Genomic DNA, 25,630 nt, shown 5'->3' on the forward strand with positions numbered 1-25,630 from the left:
AGTGCCCAGACATGCTGGCACACACTGTGCCTTTAATTCATCACTCCTCTTAAAAATCTCACTTCTCCCTTCCATATCACATCTCTTGTGTTTTGGTTTTTATTGGTTTGTTACTGAAACTCCTCCCAGCACTGGGCCTTAAGGAAAGCTCAAGCTTTGGCGCCTCATTGTAATTGCAATTAACACCCTTTTCTCGTATCTTTGATCTCTTCTTTTTTTTCTTCCCCCACCAAGTTCTTCTTTGTTCACCCTTTCCATCTTCCCTACCATAGTCACAACTTTGATATCAGACCAGCAAGAGAATTGGGGGAAAACACATTTCCCATCTGCCTCAGATGTTAAACGATACAGAAGAAAGAATAACAAGCTGATTGGGACTGAACCTCCGAACAGAAATTGCAACACAGATTTTAACAGAACAGATTTGAAATTGCAACACAGATTTGAACAGAATTGCAATTGCAATTCTGCTGACTGAAGAAAGGCCACAAGTGCTTACTCAGACATAAAGCACATACCAGGCTCATACATCTAGCATCTAAACTATGGGTAGATGGAATATAAATGAGAGCCCACCAGTTAAATAGAAACTGTAAAAGAGCTTTCTCAGTTCCCCAAATCATTCATCTGGTCACACGAGCCATTAGGAAAATCTAACTTCCAAAAACTTCTTCTAACTTCTAAAGGAAATTCTTCTCCCATAGAAAAATCAGGGCTTACTTGAAGTTTTATTATTAATATTCATGTTATAATCACTCATTATGATGAAACTATAACAACTAGGAGAAGAGGCAGTATTTAATTAACCTATACACTCAAACTAAGATACAGTACCAGCTCTATTCAAGGCAAACTGATTGTGACCATTTGACTGTATTATCTCAGGTAGAGAACAGACATAAACACTCTACCTGCACATGAAGAATTACTCAGTTTCACAGAGCACTCACATGGCCAGAGCAGGGAACTGGGTGAGGGAGGAGGGGGATGCTGGTGTGTAACCTCTTTCTTCCAGGTTTTACTATAAATACAGACTAACCAAGTGCTGCCAGGAAATGTTTAAATAAACAGGAAATCTGTGCAACAATGGTAGATTTTAACATTTCAACAAGGGCAGCACAATGACAGGCATTTAAAGAGTTCTCTTCCTGCACGTGAGTTATATTTGGAATTAATGGGTTTTACCTTGGGCAATTTCATGTTTCTGTAACATAATACTTCATTCTATAAAAACAGTTCTGAATTTTAGTAGGCTAGAGGGCAAAGCTGCGAATACACAAGGAAGCTTTTTGGTTTGTTTCCCACCCCCCAGTCAAAGGAAATAAAAACCCTCATCACTTTCACAAACCTCGGCCAAAGAGACAGTGTTGGCATCATTTTGGAAACTTCCTTTCCCATTCCTTTCCAGCTAAACATATCTTAACCATGACAGCTCCATGAAAGGAAACTAACAGAGCCTATGGGAAGGGGAGCACAGTTTAATATTAAAACAACATATAGATACAGTCATTTTACTTTACCTGCAGATTTTTAGTTTAACATATATCATATATCCTTTAATGCTATCGTAATCCTAAAAGGTATTGGTGTCCTAACCTCACTGTAAAAAGAGATGAGAATATTAGCAATTTAAATTAACATTTTGGTTTTGGTGTTTAAGTACCTTTAGGGCCTACAAAAGCAAAGAATTGGATATCAAGTGATGGTAAAAGACACTACACAGTGTTTCATACCAAATGAACTTGCATTTATTTTGCCTACTCACTTAAAGCCAAACCTTTTCACTGAGCAGGTACTCCTTCAGTTCATGAATTAACTATCATCTTACCTCCCTCTGGAAGAAATTCCAAGCATGGGTCAGCCACTGGTACCTAGGTAGGCCATAATTGGTCATCCTGGCTTTCAGTGTGATCATATCGGACCACTGCACTGGAACCTGGAGCAAGGAGAGAGAAGTGACTGACACAGTGGATCAGCAGGCTTGTGGCTCCAAACCCCCAGGTTCCATCTGTACTGAGATCTTTCCAGTGCAAGGACTAAAATAACTGTGTACACAAACAAAACAGGAAAACAAGTTTTGCAATTTTTATGATACTAATACTTTACAAGCTTTTCTTAAAATATCAAGGAAAAGTTATTTGTGTCCTTTGTTTACAAATTAATGCACATTGAAAAGCAGTTACATTTTGGAGACATTCAGGGATGATTTAGTACAATTTATTTATATCATTACCTGATTTTTTACCTGGCATGAAACTTGAACTGAGTCCCATCCAAGTCATCAGGGATGGTATTTGTCTGCCCTAGTTTAGGCATCCCCCTGGTGTTGTCTTAGTAGAAATAAACAGACCGCCAAATAGGAAAATTCATCTCAAGATAAATAATTTTAACAGAGCAGATGAATCGTTCCCTTGAAGTCTCAAATTCACTTCACTGTCTAAGGTGAAAAACTTTGATTTAAATGTCTAACTTCTACATATGCAAAATTAATTGAGATAAATTCTATCTCTGGAGTTTTTTCAGCCATTTTCTGGCTTTTTCTGGAGTCCTGCACACAGGTATAGTGAATATCCTCCATTTCAGTAACTTGTTCAAGAACGGGAACAAGGAAGTATAGACAAGGCCCTAAGACCTTTTTTCCCAAACGCACTCACAACCTTGTGAATATCTTCTCTTCTGAAAGGATTCCTGAAGTATTTTTCTTTCAACTGTGACAATTCAGAAGTGAAGTGCTGGAGCTCTCCATTGTCTGAATATGACACCCCAGTTAGCAACTGTTGCAAACGAACAGAGGCAAGTGCTATGGCACCAGGCATAAAGTGAAGTTATGAGTCAAAATCAAAACCTCACTTCAATTCAGCAGCACAAATTTCAGTGTGCCAAAACAAAACAAAGATCTGAAGACTGAAGTCACCATTCTATGTCACCACATATCATCCATGCTGTGTTTTGCCTTGTCTCTATCAGCCTTAATAGTCATGGTGAAAGAACACACAACTGCAATATCAGCTGTCACTTGGATGGGAGGGGAGCCCAGCTCCTCTAGCAGTCATAACTTTGCTCTCCTATTCAATTTGAAGCTAACAGTAAGGGAATTCTGTAAATAGCAACAAATGTTATCTAAGAAAAGAAAATTTGCACAATACTTCTCAAGGAACTGGTCTTCATTGTGCTAGATGCTCTGCAAAAAATATAGAGACAATCACTGCCTGCCTGAGTCCATAATACAAATAGGAACATTTGATAACATTTCATTACCACTGCTAAGTTATACTACATTTTTGATGCCCTAGTAAAGCTTCATCTTGTCAATGTAATAGTAAGGTCCCAGAAATTTAATGTGCCTTTCACTTAGCAGATTTTTTTCATTGAACTCACAATGGTTCACATGAAAAATATGTTAGCAGTAGAGTACTAAAAATACATAAAAGTATTATCATAGGATATTTCTATCACAACCATTTACATAGGTCACTATAATAAATTAATTTATTTTTGCACTCAATGTATTTCTCTTTCGTCTGCATTGTAAGCTAGCACTCCACTTTCTTTGGATAATATTTGACAGTGCTGCAATTAAGCAAATATTTGCTAGAATATTTTTTAATTAACTTATTTGAGTTAAACACATTCCAAGATTACATCCACAGCAGAATATATCTGACTTCTTTAGGAAATCAATGGAAATCGGGGAAAAAAAAAATTCAAGAAGTGAGAGAAGGAAATTAAAAGCAAAGCAAAACAATGTAAACCCCACTGTAGGGAAGGAATTTGAATGCTGGAGCTAAGGAGGGATTCCAGAATCTGTGTGTTTGCTGCAAGAATGCCCACAGGTAAAACTGTACAGGTAATAGTACATTGAGGTACCTATTAAATATCTTGCTGTCACCTCATATACACCGTAGTGCACAATAATACACGACTGAGATGCACTCGTCTGACTATGCCCAATACTCATGTGTAGACAAACAAAAGTAAGAGATGCTGCTTTGATTTCAATCTAAGTTCTATAAAGCTCAGTCTGCCACTGAGATCTAATTACTCATTATTATTTTTTTAATGACTATCAAAGCTTGATCAATGCACAAATAAGCCAAGGACCCACACTGGCTTTTCAATCTTGTGGGTGGAATAAATTAGTCATGAGGCACATTACATGCTGAGAGCTATCATGAGCTGGAAGGAAAGCTGTTTATGCAAGGACTCTTAGAGACTCAACTTGTCCACATACCAAGGAAAGCCCATACTGGATGAGCAGAGGCAGTTATGCATCACTGACATTTCTGACAACATCACCCACACTACACTACACACCCGCCTACACCAATGCCAACTGATCTCTGACTCCCACCAGGGGCTCATGTGATTTAATGCTACACTGAAACCAATATGATATCAAGACAACTCTATGGTTATAAGAGTGAACTGTCTTATCTTCATGGAGTAGGAGGAAGCACATTCTATGGAATGACCTGCACAGGTATGGAAGAACCACTAAAAAATGGTTTTCTCTTCAAGACTGCCACATTCCTTATGATTTTCAGCAGCAAGAAACCCACCTCCTCACATGAAGAACAGCATTAGGACAAAGGGAATAATAATAAGAAATCAGATGAAAAGAGAAAACAACAAAAAAACAACAACCAGAAAGACCCAAACTAAACCAGTATTTCAGAAGATGAGGAATAAAAAAAACAACCAAAACATATATATAGGCAGAGAAGAAAAGAGACAAAGAAAAGCAAAAAAAAGAGCAACTGTGTTTGCTGTGACCCACTGCAGAAGCTGCAGACACACAATCCAGTGCTGCTTCCTTTAGCAAAGGGCTGAAGTTTCTGAGGGAAACAGCTTGACCAGTGACATAACATATGGTATGGCTATGCCAGCCTTCATCCAGGTTTGGGTTTCAGTAGAATAGTAGATAACCAAAAGCTTGGGGGTCAGACTAAAACACACCACACTTCTGGTTTTCTAACTAAATAGCAAAGGTTGAAAAAGCACATTCCAGTGCTGTGAAGGCTATGATATTTCAGGCACTTTCCACTGACAAGATTTTTGTGGAATTATGCATTTTAGTTGTAACAATCATCCTTGGCAAAACCCCTGCAGAGGGCAGCTGTGCCCATTACATGAAGAATGCCTCTTGTCTGTATTCCCAATTTTAAAATGAATCAACACAAGCTGACATTTAAAGCAAAGGAACAGCCTCAATCTCTATTATATTAGAACAGCTTCCTGGAATCTGTACTGCAAGGGAATGAATTCTGATGCAAAGTCCTGCTATGTAACTTCAAATCTGCCAGAAATTCCTTTGGTCCAAGTACTGTGTAAATATCAAGAAAGCCACCTCAACATCTTACTGCAATACAATTGTCATTCACTGTTGGAAAGACCATTATATTGGGCATATCTTGGCAGATGAGAGAAAACTATTTGTCCCTCTGTTCATAAAAATGTACCAGACAAGATGTAAGGATATAGCAGTCAACAGTTAAGATTCCAGTTTAATTTGCTCAACACTTACCTATTTTCTTACATGATGGTTACAAGTCCTCAGTTGGAAAAATTAAAGGTTGGTGAAGTTATAAAAACTAGACAGAGATAAAACCTCTTCACAAGTTTACAGAAGAGTGTTTTATAGTCAAGACATGTTTTGCTTAAAACTGGCATTTATAGCTTGTGGAGGCAGTGTGCAGATTTTAGCAGACAGCAAGTCCTCTACAGAAAGAACATGCTGTCTGTTTACAACGTAGTACACTCTTTAAAACACAAAGAACTTTTGGGACAAAATGCCTTCAAATTCTCTCATTTCCTCTCTCAAAATCCATATTTAAGCCTGAAGTTCTAATTTATCCTCAAAAATATCAAAGACTTCAATGAGAACCTGCCTGAGCAACAATTAACAAAAAATTAAGTTCTTAAATGGGGGGATGAAGGATTTGGCTCTCAAATATAGAGGGGGTAAGGAGAAACCCAGACAGGGCCTTCCAGACAGACAAGCTCCCTCAGGAGAATTCTCTGTTTAAAATGAAGGCAATCAGTGGAAATTAAACTGTCAGAATAATCAACAGAGATAAACACTACAGCAATTAGAAAAAAGCTAGCTAATTGAAAACTTAGTTTTATTCTGCTGAAAAAATGCAGCCTCCTTTTCTGGACTCACCGTTATTTCCTGCTCGTAGGTCCAAACACCACAGGCCAGTTCAACGCAGAATATTACAAGCAAGCTTCCAAAATACTGCAGAAAACAGAATGGTCTTAGCTATTTTTTATATTCTTTGAAATAAAAATATTTTTCAAAGTTTAATATTGTTAAGTCTTTCTTCAAAGTTAAAGAACATCTGAAAATATTATTAAAATTTCGCATGGTTTAAGACATGGAAACAAAAATACATTTTTGTAACCAAAATATGGAAGACTCAGGCAGCAAACCTTATAAAAGCTAAAATCATGAGACATTTCTTTCTTGAAAACTACATTCTTATCAAAATGATTTAGGTATATAAGGTCTGGTCTCAACGTACAAATATTTAGAGATTAACTGAAATATCTTTTACTATTGGAAAGTATAACCTTTGAACTATTTAAAAATAGGAAATACAAGTGTAAATTAAGAAGTACAAACCTTGGTAAGGATGCTTAAGAAAAAGTGGTTGCTGCAATTATAAAGAGCAGGAGTATCTTCTTTACAGCATCAACAAACCCTTCCTGAACTGCAGGATAAATCTACGTGTAATTTAAGGCTGTTTTAATTGGTGTTCCCTACTAAAAATAACCCTTTTATCTTTTATTTAAAGCAGAAGTACACTCTCATTTGTTCTTGACTCCCAACTTTATTCCATGTCAGTGGACTGAGCTTCCCTTTGTTCTCAGTATACAAGACTTTAAAGCTATAGGCTTCATGGATTTTAATTTAATTTGAAAATCAAAGAAACATCATCACAACATAAAACAGAATATAATAGAACAAATATTTACCTCCATCAGTAGGATACATGCCAAATGGCCTCTAATTAATTATTTCATTCTGGAATCTATTTAGGACACAAAACATGTACTTATGGTGATTTTTTTTTAATTAAAGGGTAAATGAGATGTATTTACTCTGTTTAAAATAGAGTACAAAACCACAAATGCTAGGCTTTAACAGTCATCTACATATCACCTTTTTCATTCATCTGAATGAAAGGTCTGGAACTGAGTAATTCACAGATAGCTTGACAGCTACTGGTCTTGCCTTAATCTCTACTTGCTCGCCAAATCTAACTACTTGAATGAGGTATGTAGACACACACAGAGATACGTAAGAAGTGTGTGTAGAAATAGTCATGTTAATTTTAAGGAGAAACCTGCACCCATACCCTCTCCCCCTCCCCCTGCAAAGGCCTATCCAATGAAGATGGTACTGAAAGGAGGATTCCTGTTTTACTAGTCTCCATCATGTCACATTGCATCTTTACAGCTGAACAACACACTGCATTTCCTTACACATCAACACTGTAAGTACACACAGAGCTCCAGTACAGGTCTTCAATAACCAAAAGGGTCATCCTCCAAAGGTCCAAAAGAGGAAAAACATGAGTCACACCTTCCAAGAACAACAGTGCTTTTACTAATATATAAATTAATGAGCTTCTATGCAACGTATCTACTATCACTGCAGTGCCTAGTAGCCGTGCAAAGGGTTCTTTAAAGTACAGTAAACAGAGAAATCTACTTTTCTAAGTACTCACTTTGGAAGCAGGAAGGAATGCCACATGTATTAGTGCCACAGGCTCTCTTAATAAATAATTATAATATAAAAAGTTAAAGGGCATTATCACTAATACCGACATTTTTGAGAGGCAGAAAAACTAAATGCTTCAATGAAAAGTGCATTTCACTTCTCTGCTGTCAGAAGAAATTTCAGTGGGTTTATACTCTTAATTGAATAACAAGCTTGGGATTGTCTGCCATCTCTGAGTCTCATACAAAAATCACTGATTGTGGTGAAAGCAATACATCTGGGAGTGTACATACTCTGCAAAACTCCTAATTTGCAGTTTTTTGTAATATTTAATTCATTCCTCAAGTTTAACATTTGAAACTTCTCCACCTTTCTCAGTGTGTAAGTTAAGAGTGTTTGTGGTAGAAGACAGAAGAGCCAAACCCAAGATTTTCTCCGATTCCTGAATACAGCCCAAGATAGAAAACTATTTAGCCAGATTCACTCATAACCCACTTCTGGCTCTGCCAGAGACTGAGCACCCCTGACTAGCTACATCTATACACATCAGGGCACTGCAGAATCAAGCTCTCTGTCCTGAGAAAGCCCATCTCCTGTCCATAACATAAAAGAGAAAACAATGAGTTAACACATATGAAAGGCCATGCTCTGAATTGAGCGACTGCAGGCACACTGAACTCACACACAGGAGGTTGTTTCTCTCCCCTACTGAAAGGGAGTATTATATCTCTCTATATATAATGGTTTGCAAAACAAATACTTCTTAAATAAGATTTTTTCTGGGGAAAAAAATCCTCTAACCGTTATTTAAATGTATTACCCCTAATTTCCATCTTCCAAATCTAGAAATTATTACTAGTTTCAATGCTTATTCCGTCCCCAGTTAAATTCCCACAAGAGTCTGAATGCTAAATGCATCTTCCTGCATTTCCATGCTTCTGGTTCTTGCCAGAAATAGGGACTTTGTTTTGAAGCAGGATCAATATTTCTTCCTGTGAGCCATCTTTACAGTCGTAAAGATGAGTAACTCACTGAGGAGCACGGCTGTGTATCACACTCTAAACTGGGCCAGGAAGTCCCTGAGAGTGCCTTCTACAGAACACCTCCCTCAGAGTATTCTTGGCCGTTGCTGACATACTTTCTATAGATATTTTCTAATTTCTGTGATTGTTTTAAGAACTGGAGACCATTTACAATCACTGTCATTCTCTCCTTAGTCTGACATGCGAAGCAATCAGAAAACTGGATTGGTGCCTTGATCATGATACAAACCCATCAGTTTCCCTGAAGGATTTCTTCCTCCAGCAAAACTGTGAAAAACCTAAAATGTTGCTTCCTTGAGAGAAGCTGAATGACTGAAATACTGGCAGAAAATACTCTTCAGAGAGTAATAAATCAAAGTAAAAATACTTGCCAACTTAAAAAATAAATAAAGCATTAGCCATTTACTGCTCCATATGTCATACTTGTGGCCAAGATACTCAACTTCAGCATCCCTCCACTGTAAAATGGATGTTGTCAGTTAGCAGGAGCTGGTCTCCTGCAATCTCCTTGTTAAGCCTGCTGTACTACAGGTCACAGGCTGGAAGGGAAGGAGGGAGAAGAAAGAGAGGCAGAAGCTCTGTAAAGCAGTAGTTTTCCAACAGGAATATTTCGTCTAACACCTGGAACATTGCACAAGCACTTGCATTTGCAGCACTGGGAGACTGCAGAGGCTTAACCAACTCTGTTTTTTCCAGCACATCAGTCCTGAAAGAGAGGTGAAGGGCTGGGGGCTCAGGAGAATCATGTTCTCCTTCCTTTCTTGTGCAAGAGACTAAACATTCAAGAAGAGAGAATAGAAACAAAGTCATTACTCTGAAAACTAGTTTCAGAGATGCAAAGGGGCATGAAGGGCCAAGGAAAGAGAGTAAAGATATTCCATATGTAATCACGAGGCCCTGTTCTGCTGGAATAGTCTTCATGTGGTACACTGCCACAAAAATATCCACGGCCAGTACTCAAATGCTGAAACCTCAAATGCAGAAACCACACTCAACAGCTGGGAATCCCATCACTGCAATACTAATACTAGTGCAGAGATGCTACCAGTTTACACACACCTACTGTTAACTTGGAACAGCCTCCAGAGAGCTCCTGCTCCTGGGCAAGTCAAACAACCCCATGTTCACATCTACAGGGAATTCTTATGTAAGACAGAAAGGACAGCGGACAGTGAATGCAAATCCCATTATGATGAATTTACAGAAGGGAGGTAACCATCAAGTATATAAAGACAAAAACCAAAACAAAACTGAACCAACACCAACCACCAACACCAACCAAACCAAAAAACAGGGACTAGTATTAAATAGGTTTTGTCCTAATTCAAATTATTAGGTGTATAAAGGCTATCAGAACCTGATAAAGCACTAAAAAACATACATGGTATTTTCAGATCTGCATTAAAAATCAAAGTAATTAAAACCTATTTTTATAAAGGTATGTATAGGCTATATAAATATAATTTAAAAATTTAGTCTGAATAAAATTTCTGCACACCACAGTAGCACCCCACAAGTGGGAACAAGCTCCATATATGCTAGTGTACGCCAGCGCTCCATAAATGGAACATATGTGCTCTGGCATATGCCCAAAATGTCTTTCTATCTCTCTATCTAAGAATAAAAACTAAGTTACAAAATTAGTTTATTCTAAGTAAATTATGACAGGCTTTTTTTGGTATTACATTTGTTCTACCAACAGCTAAGCTAATGTCCACCACCACCAAATATATTCCAGGAACGTACTTCTTTCTTGATCATCTCAATCACTTAGACAAAAACACAAATAAAAATAGCAAATGCAAGCACAAAATCACTTTTACTGAATCTAAGGCATTTTACATTTGTTTAAAAGGTGTTTTTTTACAACTACTCCCATTCTGTTCAGATAGTAATAGCAAAGAGCAGACACATGAAGTATCTCCCAACATAAAATCTCTCCCTCATGGCTTTCCAACTTGTTCAATACAGGATTTTTTTTGTTGAAATTGTGGGCAACTTAGGGGCAACAAAATTGAGTGAGCAACAATCTTTTGCAAATATGTAATATAAAACTCTCACTGTAGTTCTAGAGATTTTGTGCTGAATATACCATATGATACCTGCAATTAATAACCTAATGTAATTTCTTTATGCTTTTCAGGCAGCAGGTGAAAAGAACTGGTGAAAAATAACCTATTTCTGTACTAACATGCCTACAGAACGATGAAGAAGACTAAGAAAACACAGTAGATGGAGAGAGATTTTAAATTCTTCTTAGAGATTTTTTTTAACAGCAGAAATACTGAATTCTAACTACATCTAGCAAAGGAAAACTTGAGTTAAAACTCTAGTGCCATACAGTAGTTTCCTTCAGTGCAACAGCCAGGGCAATGTAAAGAGCCAGTGCCCTGCTTCAGCTACCACAATGATCCTACTGGCACAGACACACAACCTGCCTGACTGTCCTCTGAGGATGTCCTTCTGAACTCTGTAAACATTCTGTCAGAAACAAAGCTAAGACCAGCAACTCCAACAGAAGTTTGGGCACTTAAGGTACTTAGTGGTCACTATGGCACTCTGCTGCCTGGCAACTCAAGCAGATAAGAGCTGCCATACTACAAAGCTGAGTGTACCCATGTATATTCTGGAAGTGATGGGGTTTTTTCCGTTTTTTCACTCTGCCACTGACGGCTTCAGTAATTTGTTCCCACTGACCTATGAAATGCTTCATCAGCAAGCAGCTACTATAACCAGTGAAACTGTGCTGCTAGCCTGTGCGCAAGGAGAATCAAAGAACACACCCCCAGTCATGCTCCTTTGAGTGCACTCATACCCGTGATCATTTTGTTTGCAGCTTGCAAATGTGATTTGGAAGCAAGAGCCATGAACATCAACAGAGACAGGATTCTGTGTCAACCCAAATTTCATCAGAACTAGAAAGGCACAAGAATGGTTCAGTCTATCTTTTCCTCACTCAGATGTTTTTGATTTCATGTTGCATCATGCTCTTCTATTCTGACAGGACTGTACTGTCAACCTGAAGAGACTTCACCATCTACTTAATTAATCCCTAGAGAACAAATATATCCCACCACACAACACAGTCAAAATATTGACTTCTTAAGCTCACTTCCAGATAGAGAGAAAGCAAGAGTGCATTCTGCATATGAAAGCAAACAGCTGTGGCAGGCAGGGGTTAACTACTGGAGCCAGAAGTTGCAATATAGTGAAGAGAGAGCATGGGGAGCTTTTGAAGAACCTCTCTGGAAGATTGTAAAAATCCTTCACTTTCTGAGCAAATACACCTTTCTTTAAAGGATCAGTATACTTATTAAGGAATCATCATTCACATCACCTGCATTTTATTTCATAAACATCTTTTTTTTTTCAAGCTTTATTACTCTCCTCCCAAACATTTCTCTCCCAGAAGATACAAAGCCCTTTTCTCCCCCTCAGACTTGAGAAAAAACCCAGCCCTTATTATAGAGCAAACAGAGAGTAGCTGATCAACAACTCTGTTCCCCTCAGACTTGCTGTCTCACTCTGCTTTCTTGAGCAACATGTTCTACGTGGCATTAGAGGTGAAGAAAGCTCTGGAAAGGGCAAGGGCTGAAGGAAATTCCAAGAGGGCAGCTGCAGATGAAACCTTACTGTAACCTCTAAAAGATCAGAGCATATGGTATGTAAAGCAAATGCCAGCAGATTTCAAGAGCTATGCATAGCATTTCCCAATGGCTAACAGCCTGAGAGCATCAGCCTTGATCTTCTGAGATGCAATCCATCCAAACATCTCTCTGCCCCCTGGGAAACCTCAGATGACCATCACCACTGGATCACCAACAGAAACCAGAATTGTTCTGTGTAAAACATAACAAATCCTTCCTCCTTCGATAACTAAGAAGCTATGGTTCCCGTTATTTTGTCAGTTTACAAAGTAACAAGGTTATTTTAATGATTAATCCAGCTATCTTTTTTAAAAGTAGAGCAAACACTCATTAAATGGAATCAGACAATCTGCACAGAAAACTGACATCCTGTTTATCCACTTCAGCAGCACAAATTTTCCCCTGCCTCCCTCCCCTGCACCCTCAGCCCTGACCTATAGGAATTAACAGTCCATTAATCATTTTGATTTTAAATTTGGTTTATTTGCTTGACAACACAGCAATCTGTAAGAGATGTAGGAAAAAGTCAACAGGGAAATGAGCTGAAACCACCAACTTGCAACATAAGCTACAGAATGTCATCCAGTTCTTCAAAATAAATACATTTCAGACAAAAATGATCAAGCATATCTATTATCTTAGATTTGGCTTCCCAGATCACAAGATTTTGTCAAAATGTCTTGAAGTCTACGATTTTTCCAAAGTCCACCTCTTTTTTGCAAAACTTAATAAGTATTTTTTTAATTAATTTTTTATGGCAATGAACATTCTAGATTTTAAAGCTATGTATCCAAGTTATTTTTACTAAGCCATTTGTTTTTTTAAAAAACTAAATAAAATTATTTATGAATGGTTAGATTTTTGTTCACAGCCTTGATTCTTCTATGGGATATTCTTCACCTGTTGTAAATTTTAACTTTCATGGTTATCTTTGCTTATATATGTAAACTGGTATTATTTTGGAAATAAACAAATACACACTTCAAACAATTATTAGGATTTACTTACTAAGGGTTCAATTACCTCAAGTCAGTGAACTTCCCAAAATAAGGGTTATTGCTAGTTAAAGTACCAAACAGGACATCAGCGAAGACAGACATTAGATCATTATTTTCTTATGGGTTGTCATATTCCCTTTCCCCTTTTTCTTCCCCTACTTCATAAGATTTATATCAAAACCTAAAGTTTCCTATTTTGCACAGATTTTTCAAGACACAGCTTCCTTCATTTGTCTACCTGCTCTTTATTTTCTACCAAGGAAATTACACACCATAAAAATGTTTTCTTAGTCAAGAAAACCCTTTTTCTTGTAAAATAGACCCATTTGGTGCTGATACACAATGACTCTCCTTCAGCATGCCCCAAGTCACTTCAAAAAATCAACATTTTGAGTGAAGAAATGCTCTTAGGATATAAAACTGTCTTATGATATAAAACCAGCCCCCATGCACACAGCAAAGTGCCTTTGTGGTTAAATAGACAAAATGGCATGATTCAACAAGAAAGAGATGAATTTACCTGGCAGGACATCCACCCATGCTCAGTTTGTGGCAATAAGAATGCAGCTGAACAGCAGCAGCAAGGCATACCCCACCAGGGAGGCTGGGCTGTGCCTCACACAAGACACAGAGATTTGGCTAGGCTTTGTGGATTCATATACTCCTTCCTTGCTCTTTGGAACTTCTCCCATTTCCTATTCATTTCAGCAGAGAAAAAAAACCTGAGCAAACAAGGAATGAGAAAACAAGAGCTGGAAAGGACAGATGGGGGAAAAACCCCACACTATGGCAGCAAGACCATATATCATCTCAGCAGCTCCCCATCTTTTCTCAGTCAAGTGCAGCAGCCCTCATTCCCATTCTGGTATCACTCACAGCTCTCTACCTTTCAACAACCCCAGTGCCTTGAACCTACAAGCATATCAGTCCCTGTCTTTTCTATAGTTTTGTAGTACCCACACCCATTACTTAACCAACCCTTTTATTACTATCTTCCCTCATCTTTTGACCTTGGAGCATTATTCCAGAGCCTTTTTCAGTTTTGATGCTGTTTCATTCTCCTCTACTGCCCTGGCTATCAATGACTTTCAAGAACCTGGAGGGAAGAAGCAGTATGAAGAGTGTAACAGGTGGCAATGAGGGAAAACAGGAACAAGGAAGAGTTACAAGGCTTGCTCCAAAAGGATCATGAGGGCAAACACAGTGACACGGAGTCAAATGAACACTCGTGGTATAAGTCCCCAAAACCAAAGTAATCACTTCCCATAAGGTGAGCCTAGAAGAAGGGCAGGCAGTAAAAAGCATGGCACAGGAGACCAGACAGCATGTGTCATGCAGAAAACACTGAAACCATGAAATTACTACTGCCAACAGTTATCTACCCTTCAGCACTGTGCCTCTTTCCTAAAGCAAGAGCAAAGGTCTCTTCACTATTGAAGAAATATACAGAAAAAATTAAAATTCATGGCCTCCTAATGGCACTATCCAGCCTTGCTATCCTAAGTCAAATTCATTTCCCTGAACTGCCCTGAAGAGGCCAGACAGTTCTTGTTACTTGGAGCTGCTGGATAACAGCACCAAATAGCGCTGCATTGCCTCTGCAACACTGCCGAGCATTTAGGGCAGCTGCTCAGTGCCTGGATGAAAGCAGCAGATCATCACCATGATCACAGCAAACATTTGGATTTAAGTCAAGTACTTGCAAGAAGACCTGGACACCCCTACCAGTTCAATTCCTGTCATGCTTCCTCATGCTGCTCAAACACACAGCTGCTCTTGCTTGCTGTGCTCTGCAGGCAGCACCTTCATCGCTACACAGCTCCCAATATCCCACACGGCCAAGCAGCTCTCGTCTCCTCTGCAGGCTCCCTCTCCCACTCAAGGAAAGCAGGAACTGTTTCAAAGCACCTGCCTTGGAAAAAGTCTTTTAAGGACATACACAGCAAGGATTTGTTTATGTCAGGGAAGACAAGGTTAACAAAATGCACCATGCTTACACAGGAAGACAGAGAGACTGGCACTGAACCCCAGGACCAATGTACTCCACTCCACAGAGACAGGAGCCCTAGAGAGTGCACACCTTCCTGCAAAGCATGGCTTAGTTCTGTGGTGACACTGTGGCACCACCAAAATCTGTCTCAAAAATCAAACAACTTGTCTGAACCTTAAAAATCCTGATCTAAATAGGAAAGACACTTTCTGTCCATTTCAAGGCAAAAAGATGTATAGGAATTAGTACAGGCATCATCTCCAGGGGTTTACCTCTGAATTCAAAGTTAGAAATATGGAAAGAAAAAAATACTCTATTCTTTTTTGAGAAAGTTGCTCATATGTTGGGGTATAATAAAAATTGGTGAAGAACTTTCAGTGTATTTTCTCTTACCAGTGGAACATTAAACAAGCAGTTCTTCAGAATGCAAGCTTATATTCAGCCTCTTTGTTAGGCTATCTAAAACTGAGGTTTAGCAGAGTACTGTCTTCTAGTCAAACCTGAACTAAAGTACTATAAACACATTTAAACCAGTCCTTCAAACAAGGTAGGCCAACCTGTCTTGTGAATCTCTGTCTTCCTCCCACTCACAGCACATTTGTAAATGGGCTGTTGATAAAAGCCACAAAATACAACTCAGTCTGTCCAGCTTAATACAAAACTGCATGGGTTAACACCAAGTATGTTTGTTAGCTGTTTCTTCCCTTCAATGCTTGGTATCTAAATAATTTAGAAATACTTCTGGTTAGTAAATAACAATTTCAGTGCCAAACGTTAGTACAAGGTATTGGAGCAGCTGTAACTGTGCTAAGAGTCCACATGGATAGGAATGAATATCCTTTCTTACTACAGAGCAAATAACCTATACTATGTGTTACTGCAGAAACACATGCTACCACAAAAAGGGAAAAAAAACAGACAACAAAATTTGTTATCACTAAAGTCTCATATTAATTCCTGCCAACTGTAGTCATAAGTACTACAGAAGAGCTGATGCTGTGGTACTGTAGAGCAGATAACATTTCACACAGTGTAAGAATGCCTTCTAGGAAGAAAACATTAGCAATTATTGGTATCTTGCAAAATAGCAGATGTCCAAATTTAATCAACCCTGTCACCTCTGCATCCACATGGACTGAAATGGGTGTGTGTACATAGAAGAATTTGCCACAAGAGGTGATACAGTCAATAGTATCTCAGCATTCTTTAGATAGACTTACAGAAACCACAAGTTTAATGAAGTTTTGTCTGGCTGTGTTTCAACTCACTACACAGCTTAGTCTACCAGGGTCCTATTTATAACCAGGCTCCACCAGAACTGAATTAATAAGCTGTTTAACCACACACCAACAGGGTCTAACAATGTTTAGTTCTGAGGAATATTTATTACTCTGTCAACTATGTGATAAAAATCATTAACAGGATTTGCCCTGTTGACCATCAAATATTTCTAATCGTTTTCCCCTTTGTGAAAACACACACAAATTTGAATCCTGTGCTATGTGAATGCTGCAGTTACAGAAAAGTCATGGTTAAAAATACAAGAAATTGCAATTAAAAAATCAGCAATGAAAACTGAGCAATTATTTTCCAGTAAAATTTTTATGAAGCTCTTCTTGCTAAGCACCAGAGCTTACTTTTGTTATTCTAATAAAACAAGAATTCAAAAAACTACCCAAACAACAGCAACAAGACCAACCAAATAAACAACTCTCCCCAACAACAAAACCCAAACAAAATTTTAAAATAACAAACAAACAAAACAAAAACAACCCACCCACATCCTTAGGTTACTACTCTTAAAGAATATATGCGCTTTGTTAGGGTTTGGGTTTTTTCAGTTAGGCAATGTGCACAAGAAACTTTGAAAACAATCCAAAACAGAGCCTCAGAAGAAGAGAGGCAAAGTATTTTTTTTCAAATCCAGAAGCAATCTTGTTGAAAGAACTGTACCAACCACCATAAAATTGGGACTCTCCCATCCCTGCGCTTTTCATACATCCAAGTCAGTAATTTCGAAGAGCTCAGATCTTCCCCTTTAGGCTGGCATCACAGCTACTTCTACATGAGAATGTTGGTCAATCACATACAAAATAATATAGAAACTCAAGGTACACATGGACTCTTCAGACCAACTACCCTTCAGGACATATTTATGAAGTAATTAAAATGAAATGATCATAGCTTTAAAATGCTGGTTCTACAAAAAGTCCAGAGCATGCACCCCAGAAGACTGAGGTTTTACATTTTCCTACTATTAAGCAGAGCAAACATGAGTTTGATCTATACTTATGCCCCCACGTGAAGACAGAAATGTTTCAAGCATTTAACTCCATGACAAAATTTGAAGAACGAAATGAAAATGATTATGTATTCAAATGTATTAAAACTGAACACTACATTTATTTTATTGTCTTTACACTTTATTACATTTTCCAAAAATCCATTTCAATTAACATCAGCACTTGCAATGAGCATGCTGCCAGGAACGTCAAGACTTGTATCCAATTATCTGTGCATGCCATCATTATGGCTTTCATGTACTTCAAAAAGAAGACTAAAAGCATGATTGAAGAGGTTGTTAATGTTTTACATGAAGGTTCTTTTCTTTTAGTTCATCTGGCTGAACAAAAGCTCATTTTGTTGATCCATCAGTTTTCTGATTAGTCTGATGAATGAAGCATTGACTTATGTGGGCATACTTCTGTATGGTATAACATAACTGCATTCATTTGACAATCAATCAAAGACAATGACATATTTAGGATTATATAATTTAGTTTTGCTTATCAGTTTTTTTAGCAAGAGCAAATCTCAAGCTCCTGAAAATGAAATATTGCAACATAAAATGATAGAAATGTCTTGTTTTGATTTAGTTTAACTTGACTGCCTAAACACACTTCAAATTATTTATTTCCAGATGGTACTAAAGGCTATAAATTATTTCTTCTTTTCACTTGCAGTGTAAATAAAGTGAAGGTCAAAACTAGTTTTAGCTTCATTATCTCTTGAAGTAGTAAGGTGGTTTTTTCAAAGCTTATACCAAAAATAGCTTTTTCTTTCCCCAGATATTATGTGGCACTGATCAACATCATATAGTTACTTTTACCTTTTAATTAATTTACCTAGTATTAAAAACTACCACCACTATAAAATAAAGAACACATTATGAAAGAAATCTTATACCCTGACAAAACCCCCTAAGGTTACTAAGCTTATAATATTTTAATACTTTCACAGTTTTGATGAAACAAAAATAAGCACAAAGCCATTTTAAAATATGTAAGAAAGACTACTAGAGAAATAATTATATGGTATGAAATGACATTAATCCATTACTCTTACACACATGCCCATAACTAAGTAATTGTCTTAGAACTTGTCTCTACTGACTTGCAATATTAAGATCTAGAAATAAAAAATGCATGACCATTCTGTTACTCTAACATGTTCAGATTTAAATGAGAGTTTTCCCCAACAATACAGTTTTGAAAGAACAATCTTCACACTGCATACAAGCTGAATAAAATATCCAAAAGAGAAACAGCACTGCCCTCTTGCAACTGAGGAACACTTCTGTCGCAGACATTCAGCTGGAAGTATCAAATAAAGCTTTCTCCAACCCTCTCAAATAAAATTTTAAAAAAGATATTTTAATACAGGACCACGGTAAAGTTTTGCAACTGTTTATTCTGCAGTTAGAATATTTCTGTTAGAGAAAAGCAAAGGTTCCATAAATCTCAGCAAATTTCTTATGGTGTTTTATGTGACACCAAAACCTCACAAAATCTGTGAGGTTCAGGTGTCACATACTTAAGCCTGCACAGATCCACAAGAAAAATTCAACTGAATGCACTCTGTGAGAGTCCAATACACAGTGCAGTAAAAAAACAGCAGGAGGCCAACTCTGCTTGTATGGGAACCTGGATATTTCCAAGAGCTGAAGGGTTCTAGCTGCCTGATTTCTCCTACTGCAATTACAGTAGTCAAGTCTGATAAACTTCATTGCTCCTGCTCTCTTCAGCTTACAGAGTGCTTGGAATCCTGCTTATCCTCACATTAAAAAACAGAGTCCAATTCTGCAAAGAGCTACAGCGACACTTTTAATAAGTATACAGATACATGGCACTCTTGGATCTCCTGGATTTCAGGACTGCCAACAGAGTAAAAATTTTAACTCTAAACCTTTAAAATTTGTGTGAACTTGATGGGCTTTTGTTGGAGTGGCATCTTCTGGTTGACTGTTTCTTTAATTGTCCCCAAATTCACTGACTTCCAGATGAAGAACATGGTGTTTGGCTCCCTTGACAGTCAAAGCCACATCACAGTTAAACTGTACACAAAGCTTTGTGAAGGAGAGACTACCACATTTCAGCTGCTGTCAGCTCAGTTATATACTCTCCAAATGAAGGAAGAAGATGGGTATTTGGAATTTATTTTTAAACTTTCTCGCAACTAAATGCAACTGCAAAATTCCACATCCATGTAAGAGAAAAAGAAGCTTCTGAACACACTCAGAATTAACTTTCATCACCTACAAGTGCTGTTACTTTACAAACACAAGTCAGCAGTGGAATAATGCAAAGTCTAGGTTAGGTAGCTGTTGCTCAGCCAGGAGTCAAAACAGCAGCATACAGGTTTATTTCAGAGTACTCAGACTCATGTCCCTGTAATTATTAGTACTGAAGAGTTTGAGTTGTTTTTTCACTTCAGCAACTCCTCTACTAAATGAAGTGAATTTTTGCAATTGAGACACTTGTCTTTCAGTTACAGCATAATGCAGTTTAGGCAATAAATTATTTCCCACTGTGTGCTTTGCAATTACAATTCCTCACCGATACCGTAACTCAACAGGGTAATAAAAAATAATCAGTATTTATCTAGTGCCTGTGGATTAAAACCTTTCTAACACTCCTGAAACAAAACAAACAAAACAGAAGTTATGAAACATACCCAGACAAGGAGCAACAGATTTCTTTTCACTGTTCCACAGTATCCCAGCATTCCAACTATGATGAGGAAACAGCAGACTGCAATCATAACTGGGTGGACCACAGGAAAGTAAGTCAAAATGACAGCCTCCTCCACCCTAAAAACCAATCAGAACAATAATCAAAACAAGCACAATCACAAAAAATATATAAAAGAAAAAAATACAGCCATTAAGAATAAAATGGTGATTAGCAGATGCATTCTTTCCAGCACCTTACACATTTCACAAAAAACTCTTCAACATGGTTTTAAAGCCAAAAGCTGCATTTGAGTACCAAAAACTGCATTGTCCAAAACCTCTCTGGAGCAAAGGTAATCTTCCTGCCCTGCACTTGCACAGTATGCAGCACAATGAGGCCCTGTTTCATCACCAGGGCTCATAAGCACTGCTGTAATAAAATTAATAGAAATTCTAAATCCCTGGACTGAATAAAGTATTCAAAACTAAATAGTAATATAATCTGATTACATGTTGTCAACAGACCAAAAATTGATCCCTGTCAGAAGAGAAAGGCACATGATTGATACCCTACTCTTCCCCTTTTTCTAACTTCAACTGGTGCCCGAAACCGGGGCAAAAAATGCACCTTCCTGTACATCAATGTTCAGCTTAACTGAAAGATTCTCAATTCTACAAGTCCTAATTAAGAAGCTTACCACACAGAATGAACAACATCTACCCTTATCAGTAACTCACACAGATTAGAAGTTTAACTAAAGCTTTACCTTGTTTCTGCAGTTAAAGTGAGAACATTATTCAGGTAGTCTCTCAGCCAAGCAGAAACCCCTAATATGCTGATGGACATCAACTAAAAAGAAAACATTAAGTTATTTATCACATGTTTAATGCAAATTACATGATCATTCATAATTTCAGTAGAGGATCAATCATCACTAACATCTTTCATGCATTCATTTATTTGAACAACATACTGTCCCCAAAACTGTACTTCTACATGCTTAGAATTGGTTTGTTGCCCAAGTATTAGGGTGCCAGTGACAATAATCTTTTCCATGTAGTGATGCTACTGCTGGCTCCTCTCCCAGCACTGCACAACAAACCATAGAAACAACAGGGAGTGCTTACACTGCTAAAATCAGCGACTCCTCAGAGCTTATAAGTGACACACATCAGTCTGCAGGAAACCACGAAGCCATGCCCAGGTACACAGCTAGTGAAGAAAAAGCTGATACAGCAGTCCTGATACACTGACACTCAAGAGAGGAGATTTATCTTTTTTTAAATTTAGAAGAATCTGATTCTCTTGCTCATTCTGACACAGTCACACCATGAATACTACATCTCAGTTTCTTGAACCATAAAATGAAAATAAAACTAACTGCATTTCAATTATTAACCATATAAAGCATTTGGGTATCTAACATGTCAGACACTTCAAAGGCATAAAGCCACTACACTTTCACTAGGACTGCTCCCACAGCAAGAAAATCCCCAAAACTGGGCAAGAATTCCCCACCTAGAATTGTCAACACCTCAGCAGACATGGATTTCTGTCACCTGATGCCACTGTACACTTCAGCACATCAGGAGAAGCTCTGCCCTCTGATTTGCTTGAGAAGCCAAACCCAAACAACACATTCACGGCCTGCCACACTGTGACAGCACTGGCCCTGCTGCTGCTGCAGCAGAGGTACTGCTAGAGGACAAGGCACTCCTCCCTCACTTGTCACAGGGGTACCTGGGCCTGAGCCACAGAGGAGCAGGACCTCAGAAGCACCACTGTCTTGCTGAGGGAGGGAATCCTAAGCATGCTGACTTCCCTGAATACTCCTGTTTTCATGAACTGCATAGGAGTATGACAGGACACATCAGCATTAAACTTACAGTTTCTTAAACCAGTAAAAAGTACTAATCTCCCCTGTGGTCCTCAACATCTAGCTTCTCACATGCCCTCATATTTCCCTGAAGGTGTTTTGAAGAACAAGTTAAGTGGTTCAAACCTAACAGGAAAAGTCACTCTGTGTCCATACTGGCTCCTAGCCTGCAGCATGCCCACAGCAAACTACTTTTGCCTTTAAGATTTCACAGCAGTCCCAGCAGCTATCCCAAAGCTTCTTCCTCCTTTTCAGATCGGATGCACAAAGTAGAGGCACTGCCCTGGCTGTGAGCGCTGCCTGCAGGAGCTGGCGCTTGGCATGCTGCAAGCATACTCCTGGAAGCTAGTGCACGCTAATGGCTACTATAGTCACTCCTGTGGGATCTGTTTTGGCTGGTGAAACAGTAACAGTAAAGAACATTTTCTATTGTCTTATTTGCAGGAAGCTGCAGGAACAAGGAAAACAAGATTACTGGAATCTCCTCCTAAATAAACTCCTCCCACCCACTGCCTAAGAAAGCATCAGGCAGTCATACCACACGAGCAGTCAGAAACACTACAAAGGTAAAGCAGACTACCAGCAGCCAGCCTACTTTCTTGTTGTCCAAAGGCAATACAAAACATTTTTAACCCTCCACATCTCCCTGAAAGGCCTGTTGATACACACAGAAAAGCATTATCTCACACATCCACTCTGTTTATGGTAAAATATTTAAGATGTAACCCAATTTGGTTACTTCATTTTACAACAGCAGTGTTCAGAAGTGGCAAGTCCATCAAACCACTGCTCAGAAACTTTCATTAAGAGCCAGATGGTCCTGCTAGAAGAGCAGTACTAGAAAAATTATCACTTTCTAAATAATATTCCTCCTCACACACCAGACTGGTGGACTGCCTGCTCCTTGCTGTCCATTAGGCACTCTCAGGCTGCACCCACTTTGTTTCAGCCGTCAGCATGCGGCAACACATTGTACACAGCAGTGAGAGGGGGTGGATTTTGAGGAAGGATAAACTCTCTTTCAGCAGAGGTAAGATCTGGCAGCATACTGAAGCATGCAGGTTACTCACAGACAACAGGGAGATCACAGAGCAAGCAGGTAAAAGGCAGAGGGGACAGAAAGGATTTCCTGGACACCAAAAGTACTGAGCAGAGTTCTGTCACTAAGAGAATCATTCAGTCTGCTAGAAGGACTTGTGTGCAAAGGCAAATCAGGAAGGACAAGAATTTTCATTTCTGTTCTGTCTGCCTAAATTGAGTTTTCTCTACCTAGACATGTATTTTTGCCCACATAAAATCCAAGGAAAATCTAGGCAGATACATCACCAAGCTGAGGCTCTGTGACTTCTATAGAAATGCTCAATAATCACATCAGAAAATGTGACTCCTTTTTCATCTAAGAACAGCAATTGGAAGAAAAGGACTGCTTCCTTCAACCCAGGAATAACCTTCACCAATAATATAACTACATGAACAATAACCTTCACCAATAATATAACTACATGAACACCATTTCAGTTCATAAGAACAAACTCTTCTATGAAAGGCCTCTTGCATCATTCAGAAAGATTTTAGCCATTTAGATTCTCCCTGGCTATTCTCACTTAGTATGAATAACTAGCAATTACTATTGTTTCTTGCTGATGCAAATTATATGCAAGAACATTCCACCTATAAAGCCTGTGAAAGCCAGGCTACTGCTCAACTACTCAGCTACCCTGTGCCTGGCATGTTTTCACCACCATTAACTGCTTCAGGTGTTACTGAACTTCTGCTACTCTTAAAATGCACAAGAGCTAGGTCAGCATGACTCTGAAGTGCAAGCATATTGCCTTACCTCTCTGCTAAACAGATGTTACACACAATTACCTGTGCAATGCTCTCCTGCCAATCAAATTCCTAGTGAGGCACCTTTGGGCACTGTATTTTCAAGCAAGTCCACAGTGAATTATTATTCTGAATGACCTGAAAGCCAGAGTGCTGTGACACACTTCATTCTCTGGCATGAATGTCAGTAACAGTGTCCAGCTGTGGTAGCAGAAAGGCATGGGGCAGAAAGTGAAGGCAAATACTCAAGAGGCTCCTCTTGAAAAAAAGATGCCTGTAAAAGAGCAAACTGGTAACTCAAAATAGCAATTCAGAAATACAACATGTGTATTTCCCAGCACATAAGCCAGCAAGTGCTTGGTACCTCTTCCCTAACAGAAGGAAATGATGGGGAAAAAGCTGCATCCCCTCTGATCAGCAGAAGTGAGTCTCAGGGCAGCAACATCCTGACGGATGAAAGATGCCTCCGCAACACCAGACTGTCCTGCATAATGACTGGTGTTTATTTTAGTGACAAAAGATTATCAAGTACTAGCTCCCATCCGCTTGCTGACCTGTTCCATAGTCACAAAGGAATCACAGCAAGAACACAACAAACATGTCTGGCCTCCACAGCCTCCTGCTGACTCAATGTGCAGATGTGCAGCCCTGTAAAAGCACTAAACATCAAGTGCCAGATGACATCAAGAAAGCTCCAGGCATCCACCACTTCACACCACCTACAGCACACGCAGACCTTCAGCCAGCAGCACAAGAAGTCCATCAACAACAGCAGCAGTACAACTGAGTCCAGGCACTCAGCAGGCAGAAACAGTCTCCCTAAAAACCTTGGCATACATCCAAACCCAGCAGCATGTATCAGCAGGCACATCACTGCAATTCACTGCCAAGTGATTTTCAAGAAGTCATGGGCAAGAGCAAGGTCCTGATTACAGCTATTGTTGGTTCATTTGAAAGATGGTAAAACAGTGGCCCCAAAAAACTGGCAGTCCCCACTTCAGTCACTGCTTCAAAACAGATTCATATACATAATACAGTTAAAATCTGCATCAAGCAATCAGATGAAAGAACACAACTTTATGACAAAAGTGCTAAGACAATTCTCACATTAGCAGTAACATCATTTCCCCAAAAAGTTCTCATTCAAGCTTCTCTGATGACAGTCAGTCTGCTGTGCTGTAAGTATGACATGACAGTATGCATAAAATGTTTATTTGTTGCAGCTGGCTGGAAAAGTCACTATGAGTTTTAATTCTGAACTGTCACAGTATGTTGTATAGCCATCAACATGACACTGAAGAGTTCACAATTATGCCTACTGGAATGCTCTGTTTTAAATATATTTTCACACTGATTGAACTTAGGTAATAAATTCTATTTTTGTATATGAGGAAATATGCACACAATAATATATTACACAATAATATATTAAATTTTCAAATTAATTCCTAATGTAAAGCTACTAAAACTTTCTCAGACAAAAAACTGAATTAAAATATCCAACAACAGACTTCAGCTATTAGGAGCAATCACTTCCAAGCATAGTTTAAATTGTCTTTAGAACTCTCTTA

The 25,630-nt window shown here is 38.5% G+C and overlaps 1 protein-coding gene across 3 annotated transcripts in view; it reads right to left on the reverse strand.

The window, feature by feature from the left end:
- The window catches only part of TSPAN12 (tetraspanin 12), a 41,141-nt gene that overhangs the window by 7,933 nt on the left and 7,578 nt on the right, over positions 1 to 25,630 (reverse strand). For 2 of the 3 annotated variants that reach the window (XM_005481960.3, XM_005481959.3), the window contains exons 3-6: positions 21,123 to 21,205; positions 20,358 to 20,493; positions 6,164 to 6,238; positions 1,829 to 1,936 (exon numbers count right to left, since the gene is read on the reverse strand). In XM_005481960.3, coding sequence (XP_005482017.1) covers positions 1,829 to 1,936; positions 6,164 to 6,238; positions 20,358 to 20,493; positions 21,123 to 21,205 — 402 coding nt within the window. The remainder of the gene's footprint in view (positions 1 to 1,828; positions 1,937 to 6,163; positions 6,239 to 20,357; positions 20,494 to 21,122; positions 21,206 to 25,630) is intronic. The other variant, XM_026790332.2, reaches the window with a different exon arrangement.

Source organism: Zonotrichia albicollis, chromosome 4 (assembly GCF_047830755.1).
Source record: "Zonotrichia albicollis isolate bZonAlb1 chromosome 4, bZonAlb1.hap1, whole genome shotgun sequence".
In the NCBI taxonomy this organism is placed as follows: Eukaryota; Metazoa; Chordata; class Aves; order Passeriformes; family Passerellidae; genus Zonotrichia; species Zonotrichia albicollis.